The 26914-nt window shown below is 39.0% G+C and overlaps 1 protein-coding gene across 21 annotated transcripts in view; it reads right to left on the bottom strand.

Moving 5' to 3' along the window:
* Positions 1-26914, bottom strand: part of NRXN1 (neurexin 1) — a 1068016-nt gene that overhangs the window by 538083 nt on the left and 503019 nt on the right. For all 21 annotated transcript variants that reach the window (XM_057497214.1, XM_057497215.1, XM_057497222.1 and 18 more), the window contains 3 exons: positions 25892-26014; positions 15341-15722; positions 14120-14310 (listed from right to left, as the gene is read on the bottom strand). In XM_057497214.1, the coding sequence (XP_057353197.1) occupies positions 14120-14310; positions 15341-15722; positions 25892-26014 (696 nt within the window). The remainder of the gene's footprint in view (positions 1-14119; positions 14311-15340; positions 15723-25891; positions 26015-26914) is intronic.

The raw sequence follows: 26914 nt of genomic DNA, 5'->3' as shown, positions 1-26914 counted from the left end.
TGGGATTAAACAACCAACATTATCCAAGACCACATTTAAGTTCAGAGCACACCAAGTATTCAAAACTGATGTCTAAGTTGACAATTCAAATAGATATTTTGCTCTGAGATACAAGATGTGTGTCTGTAACAGATTTCTATGAAAAGAAAATTCAGGTTAAGCTTAGAAACTCCACACTCAGTGGTCACCAGTTAGATTTATTCGTTATCCTTTAACTTCTATACTGCCTTAGTCTTCCTTGGCACATTAAAGATTTAATCCTAGAACTACTTGTTTTTATATCTGTAGGTAATACCTTAAATCCTTATCTTTAGGCTTATCCTGGCTAAGTCCAGCCTAATATCAAACCATCACCTTTTTTCCCACATTGGGAAATTACTTCTAGATTATTCCTGTCTTATAGCAAGCATATTTCTAGTCTCCTGCCACCCAAATTGAAATTTCGAAATCATTTTTTTAACCTCCTTCTCTATTTCCCACCTTACATTCAAATTATTGCCAAGAACTGATGACTCAGCTTTACAAATATTTCTGACATCTTATCCCTCCGTTTTCACTTCCCTTTTCAGTTCTTGTCCACCACTGCTCTTGTGCACCTTCTTGTAATAACCCGTTAACTGGTGTCCCCACTTCCATGCATCCTCCTCATCAATACTGTATCAGTCTCCCCACTGGGTTCTGATTTCTTCAATACTGTCAGCTGTCTTCTAAATAAAACCTAAGGCTTAGCAATGTTCAAGATGTTGAAATAGCTTCCCTTAGAAACTGTTTCTAAACTTTAAACAACCTTTCTCCAGTGGCTTTGCCACGTAGAAAATTAAGGTAACATTAATCATCTCCCTATATCCTAATTTTTAGTCAAAGTGCATTTTTTCATCATTTTTGCAATACTGCATATGCATGCTGCTCCATCATTCTGAACAGAACACATTAGTTTCATTATGAATACCTTTCTTCTTCCAATGTTCCATTTCAAAATCTTATCCAGTTTTGGGGACTCAATCCAAACCCACCTTGTTAATATAGTCCAGTCATAGCCAAGAATGACCTTTGGATCCCCAGAACATTTTTAACCTCTTTTCTAACAATTGCCATATTTATTTCCCATTTCTTTGTGTGGATATCTTATCTTCCCACTATTTTATAAATTCCTTGAAAAAATGGTTATGAGCTAAGCATCTTTACATCTAATTTTCACTAAGTGGGCACTCAATTATTTGTTGAATTTATTGAATCAAGGGAGGAATTAGCAGATGGTATACTAATAATCATCTAAACAGTAAGGACACAGTGAATGTTTTATGGATACAGCATACATATTCGCTCCCTGGTTCCCTCCACCTGAGAAATAATCAAGTTAATTGTGGGGAATTTTTCTTCTACTCATCCCTTTCTTGAACAGAGAGGCAAAACCATACAGCTCAGCAAGATAATTCAGTTCAGTGGCATTTTTTTTCCATTCTGATAGAGTAATTCATGACCAATTTTAACTGACATATTGGATCTGTAGAGAAAGGCAAAGATAAAAGAACAGAAACAGTTTAGGGTATCAATGTGAGATAAAGAGAACTCTTCATGAGTCTCCTTCTGCAGTTAAAATAAGTACCAACATCTTTGTGGGGAATTAAATTTCAGCCTCTCCTGGCTCTCTGCCTCATTTGGTGTCTGGCCATTGTGTGATTCTCTGGGCTGCCCCATATACAAATATGACTGAACTCACGTGGCTTCCACAGGTCCACTTCACACTATGAACACTATGCTATTTCTCCAGACTGCTCTACTCTGTCACCCTGTTACCATCAAAAAGACACGCATTTACCATATGTGGCCACAGTACAGAAGCAAGCTAACCATAGACCCCTGGTGCTCTGCCCCAGCATATCCTTATCTGCACTTCCTAGGGGTCGGCAGACGACTCACTCCTTCTAGCCTTTGCAACATCACGTCCCGACTCCTGGGATTGGTCTTTCTGTTCTGCTGCCACAACTTCTTAGCTTCTTGCCAGCTACAGGTCTTCCTGGTCCTACAGCAGGCTGGCTCCCACATCCAATAGTGTATTGTTTTCACTAAAAAGAGTTTGAATTTCATAAAAATTACTGAGGCAACTGAATTTGAATGTACAGAGCCCTGAATGAGAATATGACTCCTCACTGCTTTGAATCCTTTACCAAGTACCTGCACATGTATTGTTTCATTTGGTTTTGGTCTGAAGAGCTATTAAAGGAATAAAGGTTACTATAGACACATGTCAGATGAAGAGACCATGGTTCAAGGCTATAAAGTCAGAAAATGGCAGGGTCTGATTCCAAGCTCATGTGTCTTGAAACTGATAATTTTCATTTAATCTATATTAGCTTATCAATTGTAGACTCCAAGAGACAAGTGGCCAATTTGTACAGTTCCACTACTACAAAGTACAGGAATATTTTGGGGTATGTTGGCCAACGGAGAAGAGCAATAATAACGAATATCAGCAGGAGCGCAGGCGTACTAACACAGGGTCCTGGGGTTGCAGGAGTCTTATCGCATGCTGAGTAACCTTATATGAAGACAAGGCCAATTTGTTTCTGTAACCATAAACATTAAGTACAGAAATTAGGACAAGTAGGTAGAATTCTTATGACTCCCAAATTTGATTTTTAGATATGGCCACTACTTTTTTTTTTAATTTGACCACTACTTTTTATATTGCTTCTCACAAAGCTATAAGGAGGACTTGCATTCATCTCTGGTTCAACTCAATGCTGTGTGTGAACAGGGGGAGATTCCAATAGCATTTGAGTTCAGACCTTAATGTTTTCCTGTAGCAAGTCTTGAGAGGTGATACTGATGTTATGTTTATGGATTGGATAGAAAATGCTTTCAACATTCTGAAATTTCTTTTTCAAGCTGGTACTTTTAATGTAAAATTGCCCAAAGAAGGAGAATTTTTTTTAGAAGTATGGTTGTAAACCTTACAAGGCCAATTTGTTTGTGTGTTTGGCTAACAGACTCTGAGGGAAAGCTAGTGGGCATTTTAAATGGGAAATAATAAAGTGAAATCACTACGGAGGTATGCGTGGTACTCCGTCTTCTTTTAAACCTGCCCTATGCCAGGAACACTGCAGATGCGGACAAGTTCAGGCGTACAGATTCATGCCAAGTTAACTTCATCTTAAGGTTTTGTAAATTTACCTTTAGGTAAAAACAGAGATCAAATATTTTCATTATTTTTCCTTCCTCCCCATCCAAGTGACAGACAGTTTAGATACTTGAGACATCCTTTAGCAGCAGACAATCCTGTCACCATTTCATGTTTCATTTTCCACTCACAGTGTGTTACTCACTGGGCAGCCCGCACATGCCTTGCAGGGGCCACAATCTCACCAATATCAGAACACCTTAAACATGCACAGCACCTCGGTTTGAATGGTGCTTTGCTATCTCTCATTCTAGTTGCTCCTCATACCAACTCTTTACGAAAGGCAGGAAGTTGTTATTACTCCCACCTGACAGGTGAGCAAACTGCCCTTCTGAAAAGGTAAGTTACATGCCCAAGGCAATACAACCAGTACAAGGAGAGTAACACTGGGAGTCTCTGACTCACAGGCTGCCTCTTTTCCCACTGCACCACACTGACTCCAATTTTTTACTAAAAACCTCAGTGACAGGAATAGAACAGGTGGAGGAGTTTAGAAATGACTGTTCTGGAAATTAACAGATTTATAAGTAGGAGACCAGTGAGAGGCCCTGCACAAACCCATTATCTCTCCTGAAATTTTGAGTAGCTCTATATAACAGTTTGGCTTTCTTTTCCAAAATAACTTTCCTTATTTCAAAGACATTTTCTTTTCCTATTTCAAAATAAAGGAACATTTATTTTGAGTGGGGAAGATCTAGTGGTGTGCAGGGTATGAAAGAATAGCTCTTCCCCATAATAAGGGTTTGTTTAATGCAGGTCAATAAATGGCACCTGCTCTCAACTTAGATATACAGGATAAAAGAGGGTAAAGCCACCAGTGGTTTTCGGGATAGTCTGAAAGGACAATATAATACAAAGCACACAAAACCCTACAGAAATGTTCAAAAAGCTTCTAAAATATATGAGCTTCATAGAGTCAAATAAAGCTTTTACTTTTTTCTTAAGTCCATGAACTTTTCTATTTTTTTGTTTTATTCTTTCCAAAGTTGGAGTATTCTCAGTCAGGTTATCAATTGTGCTGAAATGTCAAATTCCTTAGGGCATGTCTTCAAACACTATGATCTTCTAATATTTAAATTATTATTAAAGAGAAATGCAAATACCTAACAGGAATGGTCAAAAGCACGGCAGGGGAGGTATGGGGAACCTTCCCTAAGGGCTGAGGAAATGGAAGGCTTCAACAACTGAGTGGTCTAGCAAACAGCCTCCTGGTACAAACTGAAGACTGATGGATAAGCCAATCTCCAATCCTCTCACCAAGTACTAAATTTTCCTGGGCCTGGTTTTAAACATATATAAATGCAAATGTTGTACAGAATACATATTAAGGACACAGAGCAATTAAAATTGTTGGCTGCTCTGCATGAAGACTTCAGGAGCTAATGAAATACAGCCAATATATAGGATCCATGCAAGTCACAGAATGGGAAGAGCATGTGGAAAGTACAAGTAGAAATACCCAATTCTCTGCAATTACCAGAAGTGAAATTTTTAGCACTGCACGGTGTAGTGATGCAGGAATTTGAAAATTTAAATTTTATATCGAGAAGGGAATATTTTGTTTATTATGACACTTATCTGAAGATTAAATCAAGTGTTATCTTTCATTCAGAAGGGACCTTTTCTAATATGGTGACAAATATAGATAGGTAGTATTTAAATAGTTCTGTAGACTGAATTCAAATTCTATTTCTAGGCAACTCATGTAGGCTTTCTGAGTCTCCATTTCTCATCTTAATGTGGAAGTGCAACATCTTACTGCAAAGATTAAGAGACCATATCTGTGAATTAGAATATCCAAATTGAAGTTCTGAATGAAGTGCCAATACAGCAGATAATAAGATAATGTGAATGTGACCCAAATGCAAAATTTACAAAGGAAATAATAACATACTGTTTTTTAGCCCTTGAACTCCTCAGGTACATCAAGGGAATAAATACTAGTAATAGTAGTTAAGAATTGGTAAGAAAGATGTCTAAGAATATTTTTTTTTTGAGATAGCTCCACATGGGAAGTTTGCACTACTGGCCCCTGAAGGGGGACTCCTTCTAGCCCCAAGCCCAGTGAGAAGGCTCTCAGGTCTCCCGGAGAACTTGCTTTGTGTTTCCTGCAGTTGGGGATACAGAACTGGTACCTGATGTATTAAGAAAGCTTCAAACAGCCTGTGGCAGAATAGAAATGAGAGCACTGGGAATGCGCTGCACCTCCAGGGCTGAGGAGGCAAATTGTGGGCAGACATGGGTCGCACGTGCAATGAGAAGGGGCTGGAAGGACCGCCTGGAAACGGCAGACCCAGCAGTAAGCGCATGCCCCCTCCACAGGCTGAAGCCATGAAGGCCTGGCAGAGCAGCCTTGGATGAACCCAGGAGAGCACCATGAGAGGAGGAATGAGCTGGAGGCTCTGCCAGAATGAGTCCAAACGGCAGCTGATATCCCCAGCCAATGAGTTACGAGACGAAAACAGAATGTCCTGCCTCCTTATGAACCCTTGCATGTCACCGGTTGATCTTGTGTACACTGAAAATGAAACAAGATCCCATGTGTGAAACATTAATAATAATGCATGGGATGTGCTAAGCCCTCAGAAATGGTTAAAATAAATTATTATTATTTTATATTACTCTCATTACTGTTCAGGTATGATGTTTGACCTCCCTAAGCCTCACCTTAGTTTTGTTATCTGTAACATGGGACGAAGAACAGCAACCTCAACAGTTTGTCATGAAAATTAAACATATATGTGAATCTCTTAACTAATGCTCAGTAAAGGGCAGATGAGGATGAAGGTGACAGCGAGGTACCCTGACTAGGGACACACATAAAATATATGGTAGAGAGGCTATTTCAGCTCAGTCTGGCCCCAAAGCCTGTGTCCTTAATTACAATGCTATATTGCTTGAAAATATACATGACAATTAATTCCAAGGGCCAAGAAAGGGTCCCTTTCAAGAGCAGACACAGAAAACCATATTAATGTGGTGTTCACAGAAAGCCTCACTGACCCCGTGTGGTCTGAAGTAGTGCTGGAAATACCCCCCAGTGTGAAAACCATGGGTCAACTGCAGCCGTGTCATTAAAAATGTGCATTCCTACATGAGTAAAGATAGACTTGGCTTTAAAGCATCTCTACAGTAGGAGGATTGACTTTATACCAAGTCCACACAACTTCCTAGTTCATTCCAATTTTGACCCATGGCTCAAGAGGAATTGTTCAAGTTCAGGGGTATGAGCTAGTTTTCCTCTGAGTCACGGTAAAAGTCACATTACTACTAAACCCTAACAAAATGGAACAAGTACTGGAACATAATAATTACATTAAATTAACTAAATTTGGGGGGATATTTAATGAGTAATTATAACATTACCCAGATGTCATCTGGGGCTTCTGTTCTTTATAAAGATCTAGAGAAACCTGGTTTGAGTCTTTCTAATTCCACAGAAGATAAAAATCTAGCATTCTCCTTTCCCCTGTGTTTACTGCAAAATCTAGTGAGTCTCTGATTTCTGCTCCTGGCTTTTGTGCCCCATGTGTTTCCTGTGGCTCCAGATCAACAGTCTCTATCTCCACTCACAGAATAATTTTGTTCACCAAAGCAATTATGAGTTCAGTCATCTGAAACTTTGGTGTAATGCAATACCCAGTTTTCCGTTACCTTGATGAATGTAGCTCCTATCCCTAACCCCTGCTCTAGAGCAAGGCAAACCCATTTTCTTGACTTTAGCCCCCCCCAAAACCCCTTCCCCTGATTCTACTTAAGTCAGTTGGAATGGGTTCACATTTCTTGTACTCCAAAGACCTTTGTCTAATTCTCCTTCAGAAAAAGAGAAGGTCTGAGAACCATGAAAACTCTGAAGACCTAAGTCCCTCTTGACTGAGACAAATGTTGCCAAGCTTGCTTCCCAGAAGGCTCTGACATAAGTAGCTCTTGACTGAGAAGCTTAACTTCTAAGAAGACAGCTCAGCTTCACTCCTGGCATTCCCGGAGACGTGGCTATGAGGACGCTGAGGTCATGCGAGCAGTTCCCTGGACCTACAGAATCCAGGCTGAGCACCTGCAGAGCTTTCTTCTCCACCGCGTGAATGTCACCAGCTTTAAGAATCCAGTGTTGAGGGTGAGCAAAGCTAGCACCAGGACCTTAAGCACTTATATCCCCTGCACCAGTGTAACTGCAAATGTGAAGGGTTGGGTTATTTAAAGTTGCACCAGAGATAAAAGCCGACAGGCAAACCAAACACTACTCGTCTCTGTTATGAGCCTGTGGCCTAACATAAAGTCCTCTCTAGTGAGCCCATAGAAGGTCCAGATTTCTTTTTCAGCATGTTCCTCCAGGCTGTCATAGCAGTTGGTTGTTGATATGGGCAATAAAACTGGTTTTCCCTGGTCTACTGTAAAAAGTGTTAAGCTGACAACTTGAAGACTAGATCTAGAACATTATGTGCCTGGTTGATGCTAGTCCCTCCCTCCTGAGCTCATTTTTCTCATCTTTACAAGGAATGGGTCAGATCAGATTATCTCCAAGGTCACTTTGAGCTTTCAGTTCCTGTGCTCCTAATGGTGGGAAGAGAAATTTCAAATAGAATTGGAGAGAGTTGAACAAAATGAAACATAGAAAAACTATGCCCAATATAGAAGAGATTCCAAAACAAGTACAATGGGTGAAGGAATTATAAAAAGAAACAAAACAGAGTTGTTGGTAGGTAATAAAGGACTTAAACTCTGCTGCAGTCATATGAGTTGGTCCAAGGATTAGAGGGGAGCAGAAGGAAGAAACCCCAAGCCAAATGTTAGCCAGCAGGTCCAAGACAGCGGGGCATGGGAAAGAAATGAGGTCTCACCAGGAGTAGGGGGTGAGAGTGGGACTGAAACAAACTGACAAAGACATTTTAGTAAAGAGATCAGATTGAGACTGATTTCTACAAAGGCTGGGAATCAATGGAAATGTCAAAAGAGAAACAATAGTTTCATATTTCTAATGTCTTGCAATTTTTGTGTGGGAAAGACAACAAAAATGTTGTCTTATTTTTATATATTCAGCTAACTGTCTCTGTTCTGTACTGTAACAATGACCTCTAAAGCAGTCTCTTTCCCAAGTTTCAGCCCATCCTCTACAGTGAAGCCAAAGTTATGATCCTAAAGTATGCCATGAATCCCTCTCTGTTGCTTCAAACGCCTCAACTTCCCTTCCCCATCTCCTGGCAGGACACTCTGGGACTTCCTGAATAGGCAAATTACCCTGCTTCCTTTTGAGAAGATACAGAGAGCCTTCCAGCCCACAGCCCCCTTCCCAGGGATCCTCTGTTAAGTTCATGTTTTATGTCATGCAAGTCGAACCTCTGTGTTCACAGCTACTGGGACTTAGGAAGTGAGCCTGTCTAGAAGCAGCAGGGAAAAGCCCATGGAGTTGCATTCTAGACAGGTCCACTCCCTATATTAGATCATGTCTTTTGGGGAATTTGAAAGTGAGATGAAGAGGAGAGGAGACAGAAGTGGAAATGCACACAGAAACAAAAGGCACAGGGAGAAGCCGTGAGGCAGAAACCTAGAAGCCAGCAAGCACAGAAGAGAGGAGGGAGAATTGGGGGTAGAAGGTAGAGAGAGGGTAGTGGAGCAGTGAATTAGGGAGCAGTGGATATTCCTATCCAAGGGAACACCGAAGAGGGTTGCTCTTGAGATTGCAGTATCACTACAAGAACAAAATTTATTCTGCGTGGCCTCATTGTTCAGCAGCTTAAAGGATTTCCTATCTCTTTTATTTCCTAATGGATCCTTAAAATAATCTCCCATTAATTGAAATAATGTGAGCAAATCTTGGTTCCTTAAAAAAAAAATTCTAATCAAGATAGCCTAATCGACAGAACAGGAGCATGCCTCCTTTTTCAATGCCCTCTCCTTTTAAGGCTATACTCAGACTCTTCTGAAAAATCTTATTTGAGTAAATTATATGGGCAAGGCAAGTGGGCTATCAGATTTCTTAAGGTCTGAATATACAGGGTGTGCACATCTTTAAACATGCTCAGGACTTTTGAATCACTAAAGTACCACAGCAATGATTTATCAAATAGCAACAGTAAAGGGTAGAAAAAGGGTGGGTTGGAAATATCCTGCAGTGTGAAGTACTATTTATCATGAAATCTTTGCAGAGAGATTGACTGAATTTGAGAGGAAAGCCCTGGGTGGGTTGTCTCTGATGAGGGGACCTTTTACTGATGTGGTAGCAGGATAAACAATAGCAGGTGGTGGCTTTCAAGATGAGATTTAAGAAGGGGGGTGGGCAAGGTTAAGGAGCAGATAACGGTCCTGGTGATAAGAAGGGTTAGTTCCTCAAAGCCCTTGGTGGCATAAGAGGGGGAACAAATGTGGTCTGACATAGATGTGGCGTATAAATAACTTACTCACTGGTAGGCAGTTTTGCTCAGTGGCCACCTGAGGGCACTGTATCTTATGCCTATAGGAATTTAAAATTTTTCCACCATCAAGTAAATCCTCCTCCATTTGCTGAAGAATAAACTTAAATAATGTCTTAAAGAAGGGTTCCCATGGAAGATGGTGGCCAAAGATAATCTTTTCTATCTTTGTTCTTGAACTAGATTAATGAGTGAGCAAATCTGACCTCAATTCAAATCCCTGGGTATTGCAGGGGTTAAATAAAATAACCTCATTTAAATCTATTTAGTGTTTAGTAGGAGATCAGTACATATTAGCTCTTTCCCATATGCATACACATACAAATATACAAATCTGCCACATATGGGAACGGGAGAAGGACCAGGAGGAGGAAGGACACCAACCCTTTATCTCTAAAGGGGCAGGACTCAGAAGTTCCACAATAAATGTACAGCTGCGCTGGGAAATCACAGAGAGAGCAAATTTATGCTGCTCTTTTCATTGCATGTTGTGGCTTGTACACAATAGCCAGAGGGAATGGAATACACACAGCTGGGAAATAAAGATGAAAGCAAAACTGTATCAGCAGGGAGAGACACACAGCCCCCGGAGAACTCGGCAGTGTCACAGAAGATAATTTGAACAAGGTCACCTGCATGGGATTCTGCTTCTCAAGAAAGATCGACTCCTGCTCATTTCTGACCATCTCCACTGAAGTCAAGGTGGAGAATGGGATAAGCCATTTCTAAGCTTGCAAATTCCTACACTAACTTCTTGTCTATATAATGAAACCGAGCCACAGACAAAAGCACAATTATAGAGGCCAACTGGAATTTTAAATCGCTGAGAAAACAAAGAAATTCTGCTTCCAGCTCAAGCGGAGCGTGTTCAGCTTTTCTGTCCGCCTGAGTCCAGTTCGTCAGGTTTTGTGGCCTTATGCTGCCCTCTAGTGTCCCTTTAAGAAATGGTAACATGAAAAGTAGAATGAGTCAGACTATCCCAAAGCAATCAATGTCACTGGCTCAAGACGGGTGAAACAAAACAATACAGAAGTAAAACTCTAAAATATAATCAAAACCAGGATTTGTACAAAAATTCAAAAGTGAGTTAAATTTGGCCTCAACAGGAACACACTTTCAGGGCTCTGAAACACACGGCATCTAGGTTAGTGAGTGCTCTTTAAAGATACACTTGTTTTCTACATTACTCTCAAAGATTACTGCTGTAGTCTGAGTGAAGTGGGGTCCAGTTATCTGCATTTCATGAGCCCCACCATACGGCTCTCATGTAGTTAACCTCACTCTGAGAATAACTGAAGATTGTGGCAGTGAATTTAAGCACAGTGTAGCGTATGTATGATAATTTTCTTTAATTCTGTAAGGGCAAAATATACACGAAAGAAAACCATTCACTAAAACAGGACATCTTTCATTCTTCCTGCATTCAGAGTGGCTGAATCCTACATTTCTAGCGTGCAAAGCAAACAACACTGTTCAGTTCAGAGTGAAGAGTTCCTGTAGACATTCTCCTGTATGAATAAGCCCCCCTAATTTCAGTGGGCGTCGGGAGGGGTGGGGAAGGAGACAAAGTGCCTAGCTGCTCTTTCTCATCCTGCAGATACCCCTTAAACATACCTAACTCTCAAACTCTTCCTGGGGCTGCCAACTTGGTTTCAGAGCCCTAATGGGGCTCTGGGACATGCTGCTTTTCTTTGCCCCATAAATGTTCCCTCAAAATGCATCTTCTCCTTGGAACAGATAATTTTTCATTGTAGGAACCCTTCCGCCCTCTCCAAAACCGTGCTTGCCGCTCTCAGCACAAAGGGCGCAGTAAATATTCACCAGCCAACCAATGCCTCTTGCCACCCACACCAGAAGGTGGTGATGATTGAAGCCCCTGTGACCACACCCTCTCCTCACGTTTGCTCTAATGGAGGACACGTGGAAAGAGGGTTTTTTTTTAGGGTTTTTGTTGCCATTGGATCACAGATCCGATTTATAAGCCTGCAGCTTTGGTTTTTAATTTTTAACTTTTGATTTTAGTAACTTTCACTTTTGGACATGATCTGATAAGTCTGTTCATACATAGACTTCTTTAGGTAAAGGGGTGTGGATAAAATGAAAGTTCCTGTGGGCAGGATTCTCACCTGGCCCTGGTTGGCTAGCTCACTACACATGTGTGGGCAATATGTTGTTATTGACTCTATATAAAGAGCACCACCCATTGCTCTAGGCACTATACGGTGGCAGGGCTGCAAGGCTGCAGGAGAGCAGAGCAGAGGCCAGAGGCCGGGAGGATGGCTGTGTGGGACGACTGTGCAGAGGCCCAGAGAACGTCTGTGTGGGACGGCTGTGCAGGCAGAGAGGCCCAGAGGCAGAGACCAGCTTGCTGCATGCAGACTTGCTCTGAGTGGATGGGATTTTAGTGATTGGCTTGCCACCGTTGGAATAAAATTAGGTATAACCCTTTCGCCCCAAGAATGTTCTACTGCCATTCGTTTGGTCACACTGAATCCATAGTGAACTTGCCTGGGGCTGAAACCCATTGGCAAGACAAGGGGAATAGTTATTACTATAGAATCTATTTACCTGAGAAATTTACATCAAATTCAAATTTTTTTAACATAAATGCACTCAGCCAGATTTCAATACCTAGCATCTTAATATTATATAAAATGCTATTTTCAACTCATAATTTTTGTAATACACACAAAGCCTTTCTTATATTCAGAATGAAACACTCGATGTTTTAATCAAAAGCAGCTCTGAGAGTTTCTTGGATTTGTAAAGTTCCCCTCTACCAGCAGAAAGAATCCTATCCATGACCTCCTATTACCCTCACTGCAACTTTTTAATGAACAATAAGCAAATAATTACTTCTCAGGAGACAGTGTCCTGAAGGTGCAGTGTGACAGAAACCACTGCCCGGCCCTGCTTCTCTGTCCCCTCGGTCTGTAGGTCTGTGCATGCCACATACTTCATCAACCACAATTGCTTTTTTTCCAGCCATTTTAGCCTCTTGCTCGATATCTGTAATTTCTAGTGAAGTGCCTTTATGCTTACTGAAGTCTCTCCCCACACAGATGGGATACTGCTTTGCTTTAGCTCTGCAGGCTGGCATGGCCAACACACTCAATGTCACCGTCTCTCCTTTTCCCTTGAAAATTACCTCCTAACCCCAGTGTGCGAGTCAGGTGTCCTCACAGAATGGGAATGGAAAAGGCACTCCATTCACTTCAGTCAGAGAAAGAGAGAGAGACTTAGCCTGTAAGACTGCATTTCTTTTAAATTTCATTTTGCTTATTCACCTAAGCTATTAGATTTGTGGACACAGACAGGATCTCTTCGAAGTTAACAAGAGGTCCACTCTAAAAGAAGGCAGGCAGCCATTCCCACACATTTGATGTGTTGGACAAATATAGTTCCAGAACTGTAAAGATATTCTTCCATTATACAAAGTGAAACATTTTTCTTTCTTTTTTTAAATGTATTTAGAAGGAGCATTTTTCTCTAGATAACATTCTGTAAGATTTTCTCTTTCCAGTTCCCTACCTACCCCCCACTTTTACCTTTTGAATCAAAGGGAATGATACCATCAATATAAATGAACAGCTCTTCCCAAGCAAAAATGTGGCCACAATGAACCATTCCTGCAGGACTTGGAACGCATCAGGATACAGCAGAAGGAGCAACAGATAAGGTGCGTGTCAGAACTGGGGTCACGTTCAGTCCACCATAGGGGCTGTTTTATCCCCGGGCCAGTCATTCAAAGCTCAGAGTTTCTACATTCACAATAAATGCCGGTACTACCTGTCCAATGCTTGTTGTAATGTTAAATGAAGTGGGATATATGCATATGTTCTCAGTGAATCACAAAGGCCCATACAGATAAAATCATCCATTATTTTCTCCTATTATTGACATGTTTTCTAAGCATTTTGTCTTCCTCACTTGAGAAATCAAGAATCAGTAAAGAAGGAAAAGTCTCTTAAGACTTTCTTAGCAGCTGGTGAAAGAAGCATTCTCACGGTGTGTGTTGGGGGTAGGTTAGGGAGGATTCACTGCTGAAGACACAAGGGTAAAGTCAGGCTCACTCGCCTGTTGGTCAGAGGATCTGTAAGTATCTCGGAAACCTGACCAAGGAAAGAAAATTAGTAAGTTCTAAGAAACTCCTTAACTCCAGGTTACCTTAACTCCAAATCTATTGAAAACTGCTGGGACTAAAGAAATTTGCAACACCTACTTTTCTTTGTAATATCAATACTATGAATATGTTTTGCTCACTCTTTAAATTTTAATCATCCATGCATTCTTAGGTGTTGCAATTTTTTTTTGAGTTATTAAAAATAGATATGTTTTTGCCACATTAAAAGGGGAACAGAGCTTGAGTGTTGTATTATTAATTATGTGCTGGAAACAAAATTCTGGTCAGTCTTTGCAGAAGGTACATACACGCATGCAAATACACCCCCACCCCCAAGATAAAGGACTTTTCGCATGAGTGGAGACCATAAAGGTTTGTGCCTACTACTCTGATTCTGTGTGTACTTACTCTTGAGGTCCAAATTCCTCGCTCCCGCAGTGATTTGCGTTGTGATTTTTGTGTCGATCTTTACAGTGTGGAGATTGCTGGTGTCCCTTGATATCATTACGTTGTGCCACTGATTGTCATTGAGAGGTTTATTTGAGCTCCCTTTGATGAGATTAGCACCATTTCCCAAATCAAACACATAATGTAAGTACCTAGGAAAAAAGGAAAGGTGGAAAAATGCTGTCACTTTTTGAATTTTTGATGGAATCAAACTAGATATTAGAAATGGAGATATTTTATTCAGGTTGCTAGAAGTCTTGAGAGAGTTGTATTCAAGTTCAGCTGAAAGACAGCATGAAACACACTTGGCTTCAGCAAGGATTATTATTCATCATTTTCAATACAGGAAACAGTGAAAATGATTTTTTTAAAAAGAGACTACATTCCACTCTATGACCTTGGAAGGCAACTATACTTCACTACTCATTCCCTGCTCCCACCACCTTCCTCATCTTCTGCCGACCACCCAGAACTGGCCGTCTTCACTTCTTGCCCGCACTCTCCCTCCATCTTGAACGCCTGTTCTGTATGGAAATATGCACTCATCCTTCAGGACTTGGCTCAGATGTCCACTCCTTGCCTCATATGTTTTTCTATTTTCCCTAAAGACTCTCCTGGATCTTTGCACATAAATACCTGGTACATCATTAAGCACATTGAAAATGTACAATAATATTCAGTGAATGAATGAAGACCCAAATCAATGAAAAGACACCAAATTTTCATCACAGTGTCAAGGATATTTCACAAAAATCTTTGTTTCTAAATTCTTCCAGGAATTCTGAGATAGAATTCAGCTTGAGATAAATGGGATTTTATGGACTTGAAGTAAGCTGATTATTTGAATTAGCTTTTTAACTGCACAAATTAGCCTACACATTTCTAGACTTTTTTTTTCTAGAATTATAGTGTACATAGGAAATCCATATTTGAAATGTAGATTCATGGAATGCCTACCAAAATTAGGTACTCAATGTTATTTTTACTTCATATATGTAAAGGTAGGCATAAAAGACTCTACTGAATTTCGATTAACTTCATAAGATACATAAGTGATTTGAACAAGTACATTATTTGCACCCACCCCCGACTGCCTATCATTTTATAAGCCAATGTATATTTTTAGGAATTGAGGTCTGTTTTTGTTAAGTTTTACTTGTTGTTGAAGTGACATACACTCACCCTTTAACTAACTCCACCACGATGAAGTCATTTCCATCCCCACTGTTATACAGAATTAGTCCATCTAGGGATGTTGTTTTGAACTGGAAGAAAAGATGCATAGAAGTGTAGGCTTGCAATGTAGCTAAGGCAACATAGCTCGATTTGGTCTTGAAGGTGACAGGGTCTGCTATGATGTTCCTGAAGCCAAATCTGGCATTAAGCTCGCAGTAATCTATGTCACCATTTTTACACAAGTCAATGTATGCCATTCCATTAAATGTCAGGCTCTGCAGGTGTCCAATGAAGTTGGAGGGGACGGAAGACAGGTACCGCCGTTCTGTGATGATTCCAGTCTCTATGTTATGAAACTCCAGCCTTGTGTGATCGCCTGCCATTTGACCTAAACGGGAACACAGTATGTATGTTATTATTTTCTGGATCTGAGGCACTTTCGACTTTAGACTTCCATAACAATATCACATTTTAAAATACAAAGATCCAAGTATCTCCTTGATATTCCAAAACATGTAAGTAATGTTAAAGGGTGAGGCTGGATAATTAATAACACTTTCTTAGGTCAGATTTTAATCTCTGTCCAAATTTTAGTATTCACCAAAATCATCCTCTTTAGCCAACATTACAGAATTTTTTAAAAGTAGAAGAAAGCAAGGAAGGAATCAAGAAAGGAAGGAAGAATGGGTAAGAGGGAGGGAGAGAAAGGAAAAGGAAAGAAGGAAGGGAGAGGGACAAATTAAGGTCAGCAAGAACCCTAAATCATCCTGCCTTCATGGTTAGGTGATGTTTTTCTTTATAAAGAATGTTCTTCATAAAAAAAATATGACTGTATATTTTCCTATACCCACTAGAAATAATGAAGAGCTGATTACTATTCTTCCAATAATGAACATGAAAGTGTGTTTGAAGTTTAATATGTACTTTACACCTTCTCTTTTCTGTGCTGAATAACTCCTGTAGTCTCTCCTAGAATCAGCCTACCAACCATGTTAGACTCCCTGTGGATCCCTTCTCTCCTTGCACTTAAATTTTGGATATTTAAATCGAGCACTATACCAAATTCAAGACACGTGCAATTTTGAGAGTACAAGTGATATTAGCCCACATTACCACAAGATGTAATCCTGAGACACTCTAATGTGAAGTTTGTTTGTAAATCTACTTAGTGATTCACTTTTCAAATTAGCCCCCATGCCTTCCTATCAAATTTCTCAGTCAAAAGCCCCCCCACTAAAGGCCAGCCTAGTGACCTCTTTACCTTCAGAGTAATAATTATATCTGCCTCCAAGGTTGAAGGCAACATAAACGAAGATGTGTACTTGTTTTTAATGTACAACATAAATATTCATACTGCTAGTGATTCCTTCGCAGCATCCTGCTCTTGTCTAATTAAACTGTCATTCATTTTCTTCTGAAACCTAAAAGGTCATTTAAATTGTAACCAAGTTCTTCCAGGTGCTAACATCACTATTCAATTTGGCATAATTGGAAATTTTTATCGAGCTTACCCTATCCTACAATCTATGATATTAATGAAAATATTAATTAGAGCCAATCCCAACATGAGCTCCTGAGAAAATGTACTGAGCCTTCTTCCCAGATGTAATGAAGACTGAACACCCACCTACATGGTGCCCCTCCAATCAGTTTGACAGGTTTCCATTTCTTTAGTAGTAAAATAGTAGTAAAATAGTAGATGAAAATTTTAAGGAAATGCTGTAAATAAGATATAAAAAAAGCGTACTTTTTACTGTTCAAGAAAAATTTGTCTACATTCTTAATTGACTTTGACACTTATAAATGTGTATTGCTTTAAAAATGTAAAAAACTGTCCTCTAAGCTGTACTTAACTCTATTTAATATTCATACCTCTTTACTAGTCCTTGATCCTGGTAACCAGAGTCCTGCCTTCCCTTGACATGTTGTCTTTATAGCCATTAGTATGTTCTGATTCCATCTCTGCAAATCTTTTTTTTAATACAAAAAATACCACTGTAAATAATTGTCTCTCCTCCATGCTGCTCCTCACTATGCCTCTTTCTTCTCTACCCGATGCAAAAATACCATTAAATCCCTAGCAGTTACAGTTTCTTATATGACATCATTTCTCTCTCCTTCTTCATTCTTTTGTTCAATAACCTTAATACTGCTCCATGGGGAACTACCTCTCTGATAGCAAATAAAATTGGTCTTTAATATTTTTCAAGTAAAAATCTCAAGGGACACCAGTGACATTCAATTAACAGGTTATATAGAATGAAGAATAAGGAAACCTAAAAAAACTCAACTCACTTGGGCTTTTGTATCACCTTGTGCTGATTTTATCATTATCATTATATTAAAATCTGAGTTTTAACTCAGTAAAACCACCCCAACTCTGAAACTGTCATGTTTCTTCTTAAAAGCTCTATTAATGAGCCAACCAATAATAAACAAATACCCAGAAACATGTTTCTAATACTTGAAATTAAATATTACCACAAATTGTCAAGTTCCTGGCAGCTCTGAAATAGGTAATTTTGTTCTGCAGGACTAAGTTCAGTGATAAAAATAACACATAATGTCTGTTTCCTTTTCTCAATGGAATATAATAAGTATGCAGAGCATAAATAATAAAAAGGTAGTAAAACAGTGTTGGAGGAACCATGGCCCAGTTACAAGAAAAATCATTATGACACACGTTCAAGAGCCTATTCTTTCTTTAATAAGCATATATAAATCACATTGACTTTAATGGCAGATATGCTGGCTCCTGGGGGAGAATTAGCACCTAAAAGCCATTATCCACTAAGAAAACATTAACTGCTGCCTTTTAAAAATTCTTTTTTTCCTCAGAATTCATTCCAGTGTTTAATCCTCTGTCAGTAATATAGCCAACTCTACTATTATATACATATATTAAGAAAAAATAAAGGCTATTGAAGGAAAAGATTTTTAAAGCTACAATCATTTATAAATGCAATGTCTTTTCCAGGGATTTAGTGGGAAGGAGAACTTGGAATTAACAAAATGCCTCTGATCAAAGTGTCTGGTTTTTAGCAGGTTGACAAAAATCTCCAATAAGAAACAATCCCAATACAAGGCAGTAGAGCACAGAGAAGACAAGTAGTGACTCTGTAGCATCTTACTCTGCTGATGGACAGTGACTGCAATGGGGTTGGGGGGGACTTGATAATAATATATATGGGTGAATGTTGAAACCACAATGTTGCTCATGTGAAACCTTCATAAGATTGTATATCAATGATACCTTAATTAAAAAAAGAACCCCAACAACCACCTGTATAGTGTGTATGCACAGAAATCTCAATAGCTAAACCAAACCTTTAAAAAGATACCAAGGTCAGTTAACTTCTGTTTAGTTTTGCTCAGAGTTTGGTTCAGTATCTGCTGCAGAACCAAATTACCCCCAAGCCTTACATTGACTTGCTAATTCACTCAAAGTACTGAGCGCACACACACACACACACACACACACACACACACACACACACACACACACACCTCAGGTACTATGTTAGGTGATGAAGAAATAAGAGCCAGGTTGGCTCTTGTTTTCAGAAAACCCATGGTCTATTGGGGTAAGGCAGACAAAAACAGGTAAGGAAATAATTGTATAATGATAACATTCAGAAAAACGCTATGAATTTGATAAGCAGGCATTGTGCTGGTAAATATGGAATGGGAACAAATGCCTGGGTTGCTATTTAAAATAAGTAGAAAGAATTACAAAAAGAAAACCATGCTAAGAACTGGTGAAGAGGAATGGGGAGATGTATTCCAGGAAGGGGGCAAGGCTCAAGGGTGAGAAAGAGCTAGAGTGTAGCAGGGGAGTCATGACTAAGCAAGGTCAGTGGCTCACATGAGATGGGAAGGAGAGGCAGGGGCCAGATATCACATACAACACCTCCTGGTTATATTAGTAGTTATTAAAGGTTTTAGGCATGCAGAAGACATGAGTCTGTGTGTGTGTGTGTGTGTGTGTTTCATTTCTCTGATGTGGGTATAGTAGATTGGAAACAATTTGAAGTAGCATAGTTATAGCAGAAATAGGGAAAAAAAGGATGAAATAAGATAATTTTGCAGATACATTCTGAAGGATTTACCAGTGCTGTGCAGGATGATGGACAGGAGGGAAATAATGATGATGCCTGGAGTCCAGGCTTGAGTAACCAGATATAGGGTGAATACTGTTCAACGAAGTACACACCCATTAATAAACACACTACACAATGCACAATTCCAGGTTTTTTAGACAGGTGAAATCCAAGCACTCCCTCCTTAGGGATCCCAGATGGTTTGCAGACCTCATCTGAGTCCTAGAAAATCTCTCCCCTGGCAACATGTGCCCTTATCACCCTAGGTGAGGTGCAAACATTCCCAAGGATGGCCTGAGTATGTATTATCCTGTGTTCAACACACACTTAACTTAATAGTATATATATCTCAAAGTTGGAGTCAAAGTAGGACTTCATATGAAAGGGCTCTAGTGCTTTTCTTTAATTTGTCTCTTATTTAGTGATTTATGATTTGCTACAAAATGTAGTAAGAAATCCTCATTGCTTTCCTAATTCATGCTTGGCTTCAAGTGGCCACTAGAATGTTTTAAAAAAATTCCATTAGAAACTTAAGCTTTAATGGCAAGGTTCCACCATCATCATTGGGAACCTTATCTATGCTATATAAATCAAGGTTGACTTTTTTATTCTTATTGTCAGCTTTCATGGGGTCTTTGACAAAACAAATTCTTCCAATGCATGTATCAAAATCACCCTGATGAAAACTTACCAAGTAAAAGTAAATCATTGTGAAAACTATTGTCTTAAGTTCTGAGCAAGATGCTGTGAGCTGGGGGAAGAGCGGGGAGGGGTAGGGTACTGGGGAGAGAATGCAGGATTTGGGTGAATCATCATGGTTTGCTGGGCTTTTATTCCCATTCATCTTTAAACTCTGAGAAAGAGCATGTTGGTTTCCATAAGTGATAAAAGTTTCAACTCCTACAGAGCAGAGAGTAGAATCTAATTTCTGCTTTGAGGCCTTGGCAATTTTGAGAGAGAGTAAATGGCAGGCTAATTTACTGAAATGCTAGTTTATGTTTTGTTCTCCATTTGATTCTAAGAAGCTAGCCAAGTCTCTTTTTGCACTCTGCCTCAAAGGCTTTTTCTTGGCAGAAAGTGGGAGTTACTAGAAAACTATGCCTTCTCCAATCTTTTATGAAGGCCTGATCTACAAGGTATTCCATAAAGGAAAAAGAAGTGAGCAGAATACATTTGAGGGCTGAAAGAGACAACGAGATTACCACTGACAGGGAGAGAGTTGCACATTGGTGGGATTTAGAAATATTGAATACCAGCATCCTGCTCTCTGGTCAGATTCAGGGGTTCAGGTCAAGGAAAATCAGTTAGGTAGAGGACTGGATCAAAGCTCTTGGACTGCAGGAGTCAGTAAAGACACTTTGCCCTACTTAGGACAGGAGCAACTAGGTTCTTACAACTCAGAGGACAACCTTGGAAAAGTCTTTTGAGAACCAGTGAAGACAGAAGATAATAGGAGCTTTTGCATGATGCAGGGTGGGTTTGGGGAACAGGGGCAGCAATGACTATGATTAAATATGGTGTAAATCCAGAATAATGGACTAATGTCTGATATAAATTGATACAAAGACAATTAAGAACAGTGCACACGTTATTTGGTGGGCTAAGACATATCATTCTAATAATACCAGCTGAAAAAAATCTGTTAAACAAATGTGTCTGTATATATTTGTCTTCCAAAGTTAGGGATTTTAAAAGGGAATTGCTTTTCTTTTAGATCATAAGCCAAACTTCACCAACGGCCTATGAATTCCTAATGAAGTCTTAGGTGCTAGAATCCTTAATAACAACCAGTGAGGAGATAAAGGTAACTTAACCATGAAGAGACACACATCCATGCCCAGAAGCAGACGTGTGGAAACATATGACATCAGATCATGAACAAAATCTCCCAACAGTCAGTTCTGAGTTCTCCTTTGAAACTGTCACTTATTTGTTCCCACATCTATAAGCAAGTTACATCAGTATAAGTCCCCAATAACTCTGCTTCCTAACATTATGATTGCTGGAGGTAGATAACTGTACAACCATTTAAGTGAACAAAGGAATTATTCATTCCTGGAAGTTGAAGATGGCCACTCACTAAGGCTGAACATAACTGTTCAAGCTTGTTTATAACTATTGAGTTATGAACTCAACATAACTATGATGAACTCAATTTCTTAACATAACTACTGAGAAGCTTGGTAGGAATCTATGCAATTGAAAAGATATATCTTGAATTTTTTATTAGAATTAGATGGCAATTCATATAGGGAACATTTCTGGAACTTTCTATGTTACACTGATACTATTCACACTCTATCCTTTCTTAATTCAAAACATTTTGCATTGGTTTTAAAAGCATGTTGATGTTCTACGCAGTGTAATTAAATACATAGAATGGGGAGATCAACTGAAGTAAATGAAACTAATTGTATTTAAAGTGAATACTGTAACTACACTAATGTGAAAGGAGGGAAGGGAGCCACATTATAATCCAAGTTACTTACAGACTCAGCATTTGACTACATATGTTAAGCTTTAGGCAATGATGAATGAGAAGAATTACAAACTAATGCTGAATTCCTTTCAGTTGATTTATTAACTGTAGTGGTATGGACAATTTAAAGTAATTCTGAAACTACTTGAGATGCATTATTGGATTGAGCAAACAAATTATATCACTGGAAGCCAGAATTCCTCCTTGGAAAAAGGGACTTGGAAACACGGAAGGGGGGAAGTCAAGAAACAATCCTATAGATAGGGATGTCCCAGTGTGAACTGGTATTTTCTAAAATATGTATATGTGCATGTTTATGTGCACATGTAATTTATGGGTATGTATGTGTGTGTATTTACTATATATGCAAGTGTATGTGTATATACTTGAATATTTTTCCTATCTTTGCCTGATGAAAATGTTAGGAAACAAAGACACTTCAGTAGCACTGAGCACAGCAACCCCCCATCCACATCTTGGTCTACATTATCATTCTCCACTAAATGCCAAGTGAATGTCTGATTCCATTCCAGGGCTGAGGTATAGTAGGTAAAGTTGTACCTGGGATGTCCTATTATAACAGAGAGTAAAAAGTGCTAAAAAAAAAAAAAACTGTTGGAGTGGAGGTATGTCACATGATCACAGAGACCAACTTTCATGGAACTCCCTCACACTGGCCCAAATTGGGACAATTTGAGCACCACAATAATTAAGTAAAATAATTATAAGGTGTGTGAAAAACAGTAATTTGTGGGTCCATCCAATAAGGAAGGAAGAAGTGTGGCGGGAAGGAGGAACGGAAGGGAGAAAGGGAAAGGAGAAAAAACAAGGGGAGAGAAAGAAGGGGGCGCTCTGCTTATTGTAGGACGCTACGTGCTGACTGGAAATGTGGAATGAGCACTGGCGTCCAAAAATAATCATTCTGTAACTATTGTGATAAAGACTGGATCAGGCAAAAATCTTCAATGGGTGTTCAATCTAGGGTGAAATTTTGACCGGGTACAAGATATTGTCATAGTATTAAAATGTCTCTCCACAGACAGTTTATTACTTGCAAGGGAGAAAACATACTATTTACACAGTGGAGAAACTGATAACATGTTGACCAAGAGAGTAAATTAAATGATTCATCAAGGACACGGACATCACGTGACTCCAGGTGGGCCACTGTAAGAAGGCCATGTCAACAATGTAGTATTTCATCTAAGAATATAAAACCTGAATTGCATCATGAGGAAATATCAGACAAGCACAAAATGAGTGACTTACACTTTACTTGAGAAAAAGTGGGGTAAATATATATTATAAAAATGTCAATGTCGTGGAAATGTTTGAGATCTAAAAAGACTATGGAGACATGAAAATCAAATGCATTATCTGATCCCAGACTGCATGCTGTGATGGAAGGGGAAATGCTGTAAAAGACAACATGGGCCAAGGACAAAATTGGAATATGGATGATAGAACAGATAAAATAAATTGTATCTATGCAAAATTTACTGCAATTGGTAACTCTTACTTTGTTATGTAAGGGAATATACCTGTTTTTAGAAAATGCACACTGAAGTATTTAAGGGTAAAGGACTATTTTGTATCTAACTTATCCTTCACTAGTTAAGAAAAAGAAGAGAAACAGAGAATGCCAAAGCAGATGGGATAAAAATGTTCCTAAGAGTAAACGTGTATCAGTGTTCTCTGTACTATTTTTACTTTTGATTTTTTTTGTAAATTTGAAATGATCTCTACATGAAAACAAAATAAAATGTGTTGCACCATTCTTTTGTTTCTCTCCCTTCATCCCTTGTAGCTCAGGCCTTATACTTTACATCCTGAAGCATCTAGTACACTGCCACAGGGTCCATTCTGCCAAAAATACTCTCTCAGCTGATTCTTGTGCTTATTAAATGCAGTGACTTCCAATTGCCTGAAAGGCCAATGAATTACAAATTCCTTAGTCTAGAACACTGACTCATTTGCCCCAAAAAGTCGTTCTAGCTGTGTCAACCACCACATGGTACATGAAACAAAACACAACTTCTCCATTCCCAAACATTAGTCTGTCTAGTCCCAACAGAGCCATTCTGCCAGAATACTATCCCCCATACTTTTATCATCTGCATTATCCTTTCTTTAAAGTCCAGTTCAAATATTATCTATTGCTTTAAGCTACCCCTAAAACCAACATCCTCAACCTTTCTTCTGAACTCTAAGAACATGAATTGCTTACATCAACCGTTCAGTACATCATATACTGCCTTGGATTGCCAGTTACGTGAATTTTTTTATGTGTAAATATTATCTGTATAATATAATGTTAAGTCTTGGAAAGTACTTATCATAGATTCCTACACTCACTGAAATATTAATGAATATAAAGCAATGGACCATGAGTCCAAAGATCAAACAAATAAACAAAAAATAAAAATAAAAACACAGACATAGGACTTCTTCTCAGTTCTGGTAGCAATGCCATTTCAAGAAACCTAAGTCACTCAGGCTGTGTGAGATCTGAGACATGCTTAGGAACTCAAGAATGTACCACTTTGGTTCTCCTCTCTCCTTGTCCCAGGCAGCTATTTCTTGTCATCCTCTTGCACATGACCTTAGACCCCACCTACTAATTTTACTCCTTTTGATAAAACCCAGATTGTACAAATAATGATGCTTGACCTTTCTTCTTCCAAGAACTGCCCTTGACCAAAACTTGCTGAACTTTAGCTGGCACTCCTGCCAAGGCCCTGCAAAAATGTTGCCTTCCTTCTCTAAGTTCCTTCCTTGTCATGCTTAACAATATTGAATAAAGGCTATGCTAAAAGCCCTTGCTTATTTCCTTCTTCAGAGAACAAAATGACATAACTTAGCAATTTTTTCTAAACAATGCATGGACCAGCTGTGTAAGAGTCCTCTGGAGATATTTTAAGAAAACAAAACAAAATAGAACATAAGAAACAAAACTGGGCTCCTCCAAGATTTCCTGTGGTGTCAGGCTAGGAACTGGTCCTTTTAAATCTCTTCAAGTGATTCTGAAACAAATTTAAGTTGTACCCATATGTAGAAAAAACTTTGGAATGTCATAAAGGGCTAATGAAATACAAGATAGTAAGAGAGGTCTGAGTTGGCAAGTTGCTTCATTTGAATTCAGGCATGATTCTCTCAAAAGTTAAAATCCTATACATGATCTTTCCATACTGATGGAATCCACTGATCTCTGATTAATGGGAACTGCCTCAGGATTGAATGTAGAATAGAGACTTCAGGGCACAAGGACCATTTTGGGCTCTGTACTAAAATAATTAACATGAGATGTTCCTAAAAAAGAAAAAGGAACTAATATCCTAGCGGGTCATGTGTTTGGAGTTATTTTCAGCAGAGAGAATAAAGGCACACTGATTCCTCTTCGTTTGGTTTCCCACCATCTCCAGGGCAGACCTTTATCTCTCACCTCAGTTAGGAATCTACAAATTAGGGATTGAACTTGATATTCTTAATGTTAGAGTTTAACCACCAGAAGTGAATGGCCCAAAATGGTCTATTATAGTTTATAATGAAAAAAGGTTCACTTGACTGAATGATAACATATCTATAAATTTATCTAAAAGTTAAAAGTATAAACTTTTGCTGCTATTCATTGCCAAAATATATAAGAAACAAATAAATTGAATAGAAATTGGTATCCAAACAATGACCTCAATATTTTGACACCTTAAGATATTTATCAAGTCACAAAATTACAACACACTATAACTTTTTGAATTATTAAACAGATTAGAACATGACATAAAAGTGTTGCTCATTTGAGAGAGGAAACACTGAACATGCTGCTTATTAAATGGAATTGTTGGTAGAAAAAAATGGAATAAAAAATGAACTGTGTGTATCAGCTTCAAGTTATACACTTGGTTTTCAAAGTCATCTTCAAGAAATGGAAAAGTCTACAACTTCAGCACAAGCAAAGGCAATGGGGTGCAGGGGGTTTACCTGTCATGGCCTGTTGGTCATCCACTGTTAACTTTAAACTTTTTCCTCGACGAACCACACGCACTGTATGCCACTCATTATCATTGAGGTTATAGCCAGCAAAAAGTGTCTCGGGACCTTTGCCTGTAGAATATGCCAAACAGTCATTAAGGACACTCAGAATCAGTCAAACAAATGAACCTCACAGAGAGTGAGAAAAAGAGTCAAAGAAAGGGGGAAAGTGAGGGAGGAGGAGGAGAAAAAAGAGAGAATGAAATAAGAGAAAGACAAGAGAGACAAAGGTGAGAAAGAAAAAGAGAAACTGGCTGATCAATTTTCAAGCCCATTAGAGTCATAGCAAGCAAGAAAAATGACAAGTTAACAGACATTCAGGTGTGACACTTTAAGAAGGATCTTTAACCTTATGCATTGATCTAAGATAACCAAATGAACCCGTTGTCATAAATAGGCACAGTCAATATAGCATCGGGAAGTCTCCCAAATTTACACACACTTTTTTCCCCTAAGGAATTCCCTGATATTTTGCAGTTATCCCTTTCTCGCTAATGGGATAGTTAGCAGTCATGTAATCTCTCCCCTTGGAGAGATCTGACCATAGGTCATTAGTTAACCATTTTCCATGAATGGCAACTGTCTTATTAGACTCTGATGAGGAGGCTGTTCTGCATACAATACTGTGTGATGGCTGCTCTTCACTCTTACATGACATACCTCCAACGCTCACCAAATTGTTAAATTAACAAGATGCTGTGTCTGAAGTCCAAATCCAGTGGAGGTACAGAAAGTGGATATAGGTAAAATATTGACTTCTAGGGAGTGAAGAAAAAAGTCACAGCTAATAAAGGGTAAACTGTTGAGTGACAAGGGAAAAAAAAAGTGAGATCTAACAGGAGGAGAGGGCAGGGAGTCCCATCTAAGGATCAAAGGAAAGAGGACAAAATGTGTCATAAACTAGGGAAGCAACTACCAGTGGATCTATGTAAACCTATGCAAATGGCATTTAAATTGGCTTACAACAGATTA

Source organism: Manis pentadactyla, chromosome 2 (genome assembly GCF_030020395.1).
Source record: "Manis pentadactyla isolate mManPen7 chromosome 2, mManPen7.hap1, whole genome shotgun sequence".
In the NCBI taxonomy this organism is placed as follows: domain Eukaryota; kingdom Metazoa; phylum Chordata; class Mammalia; order Pholidota; family Manidae; genus Manis; species Manis pentadactyla.
This window is presented reverse-complemented; position numbering and strand designations above follow the sequence as displayed.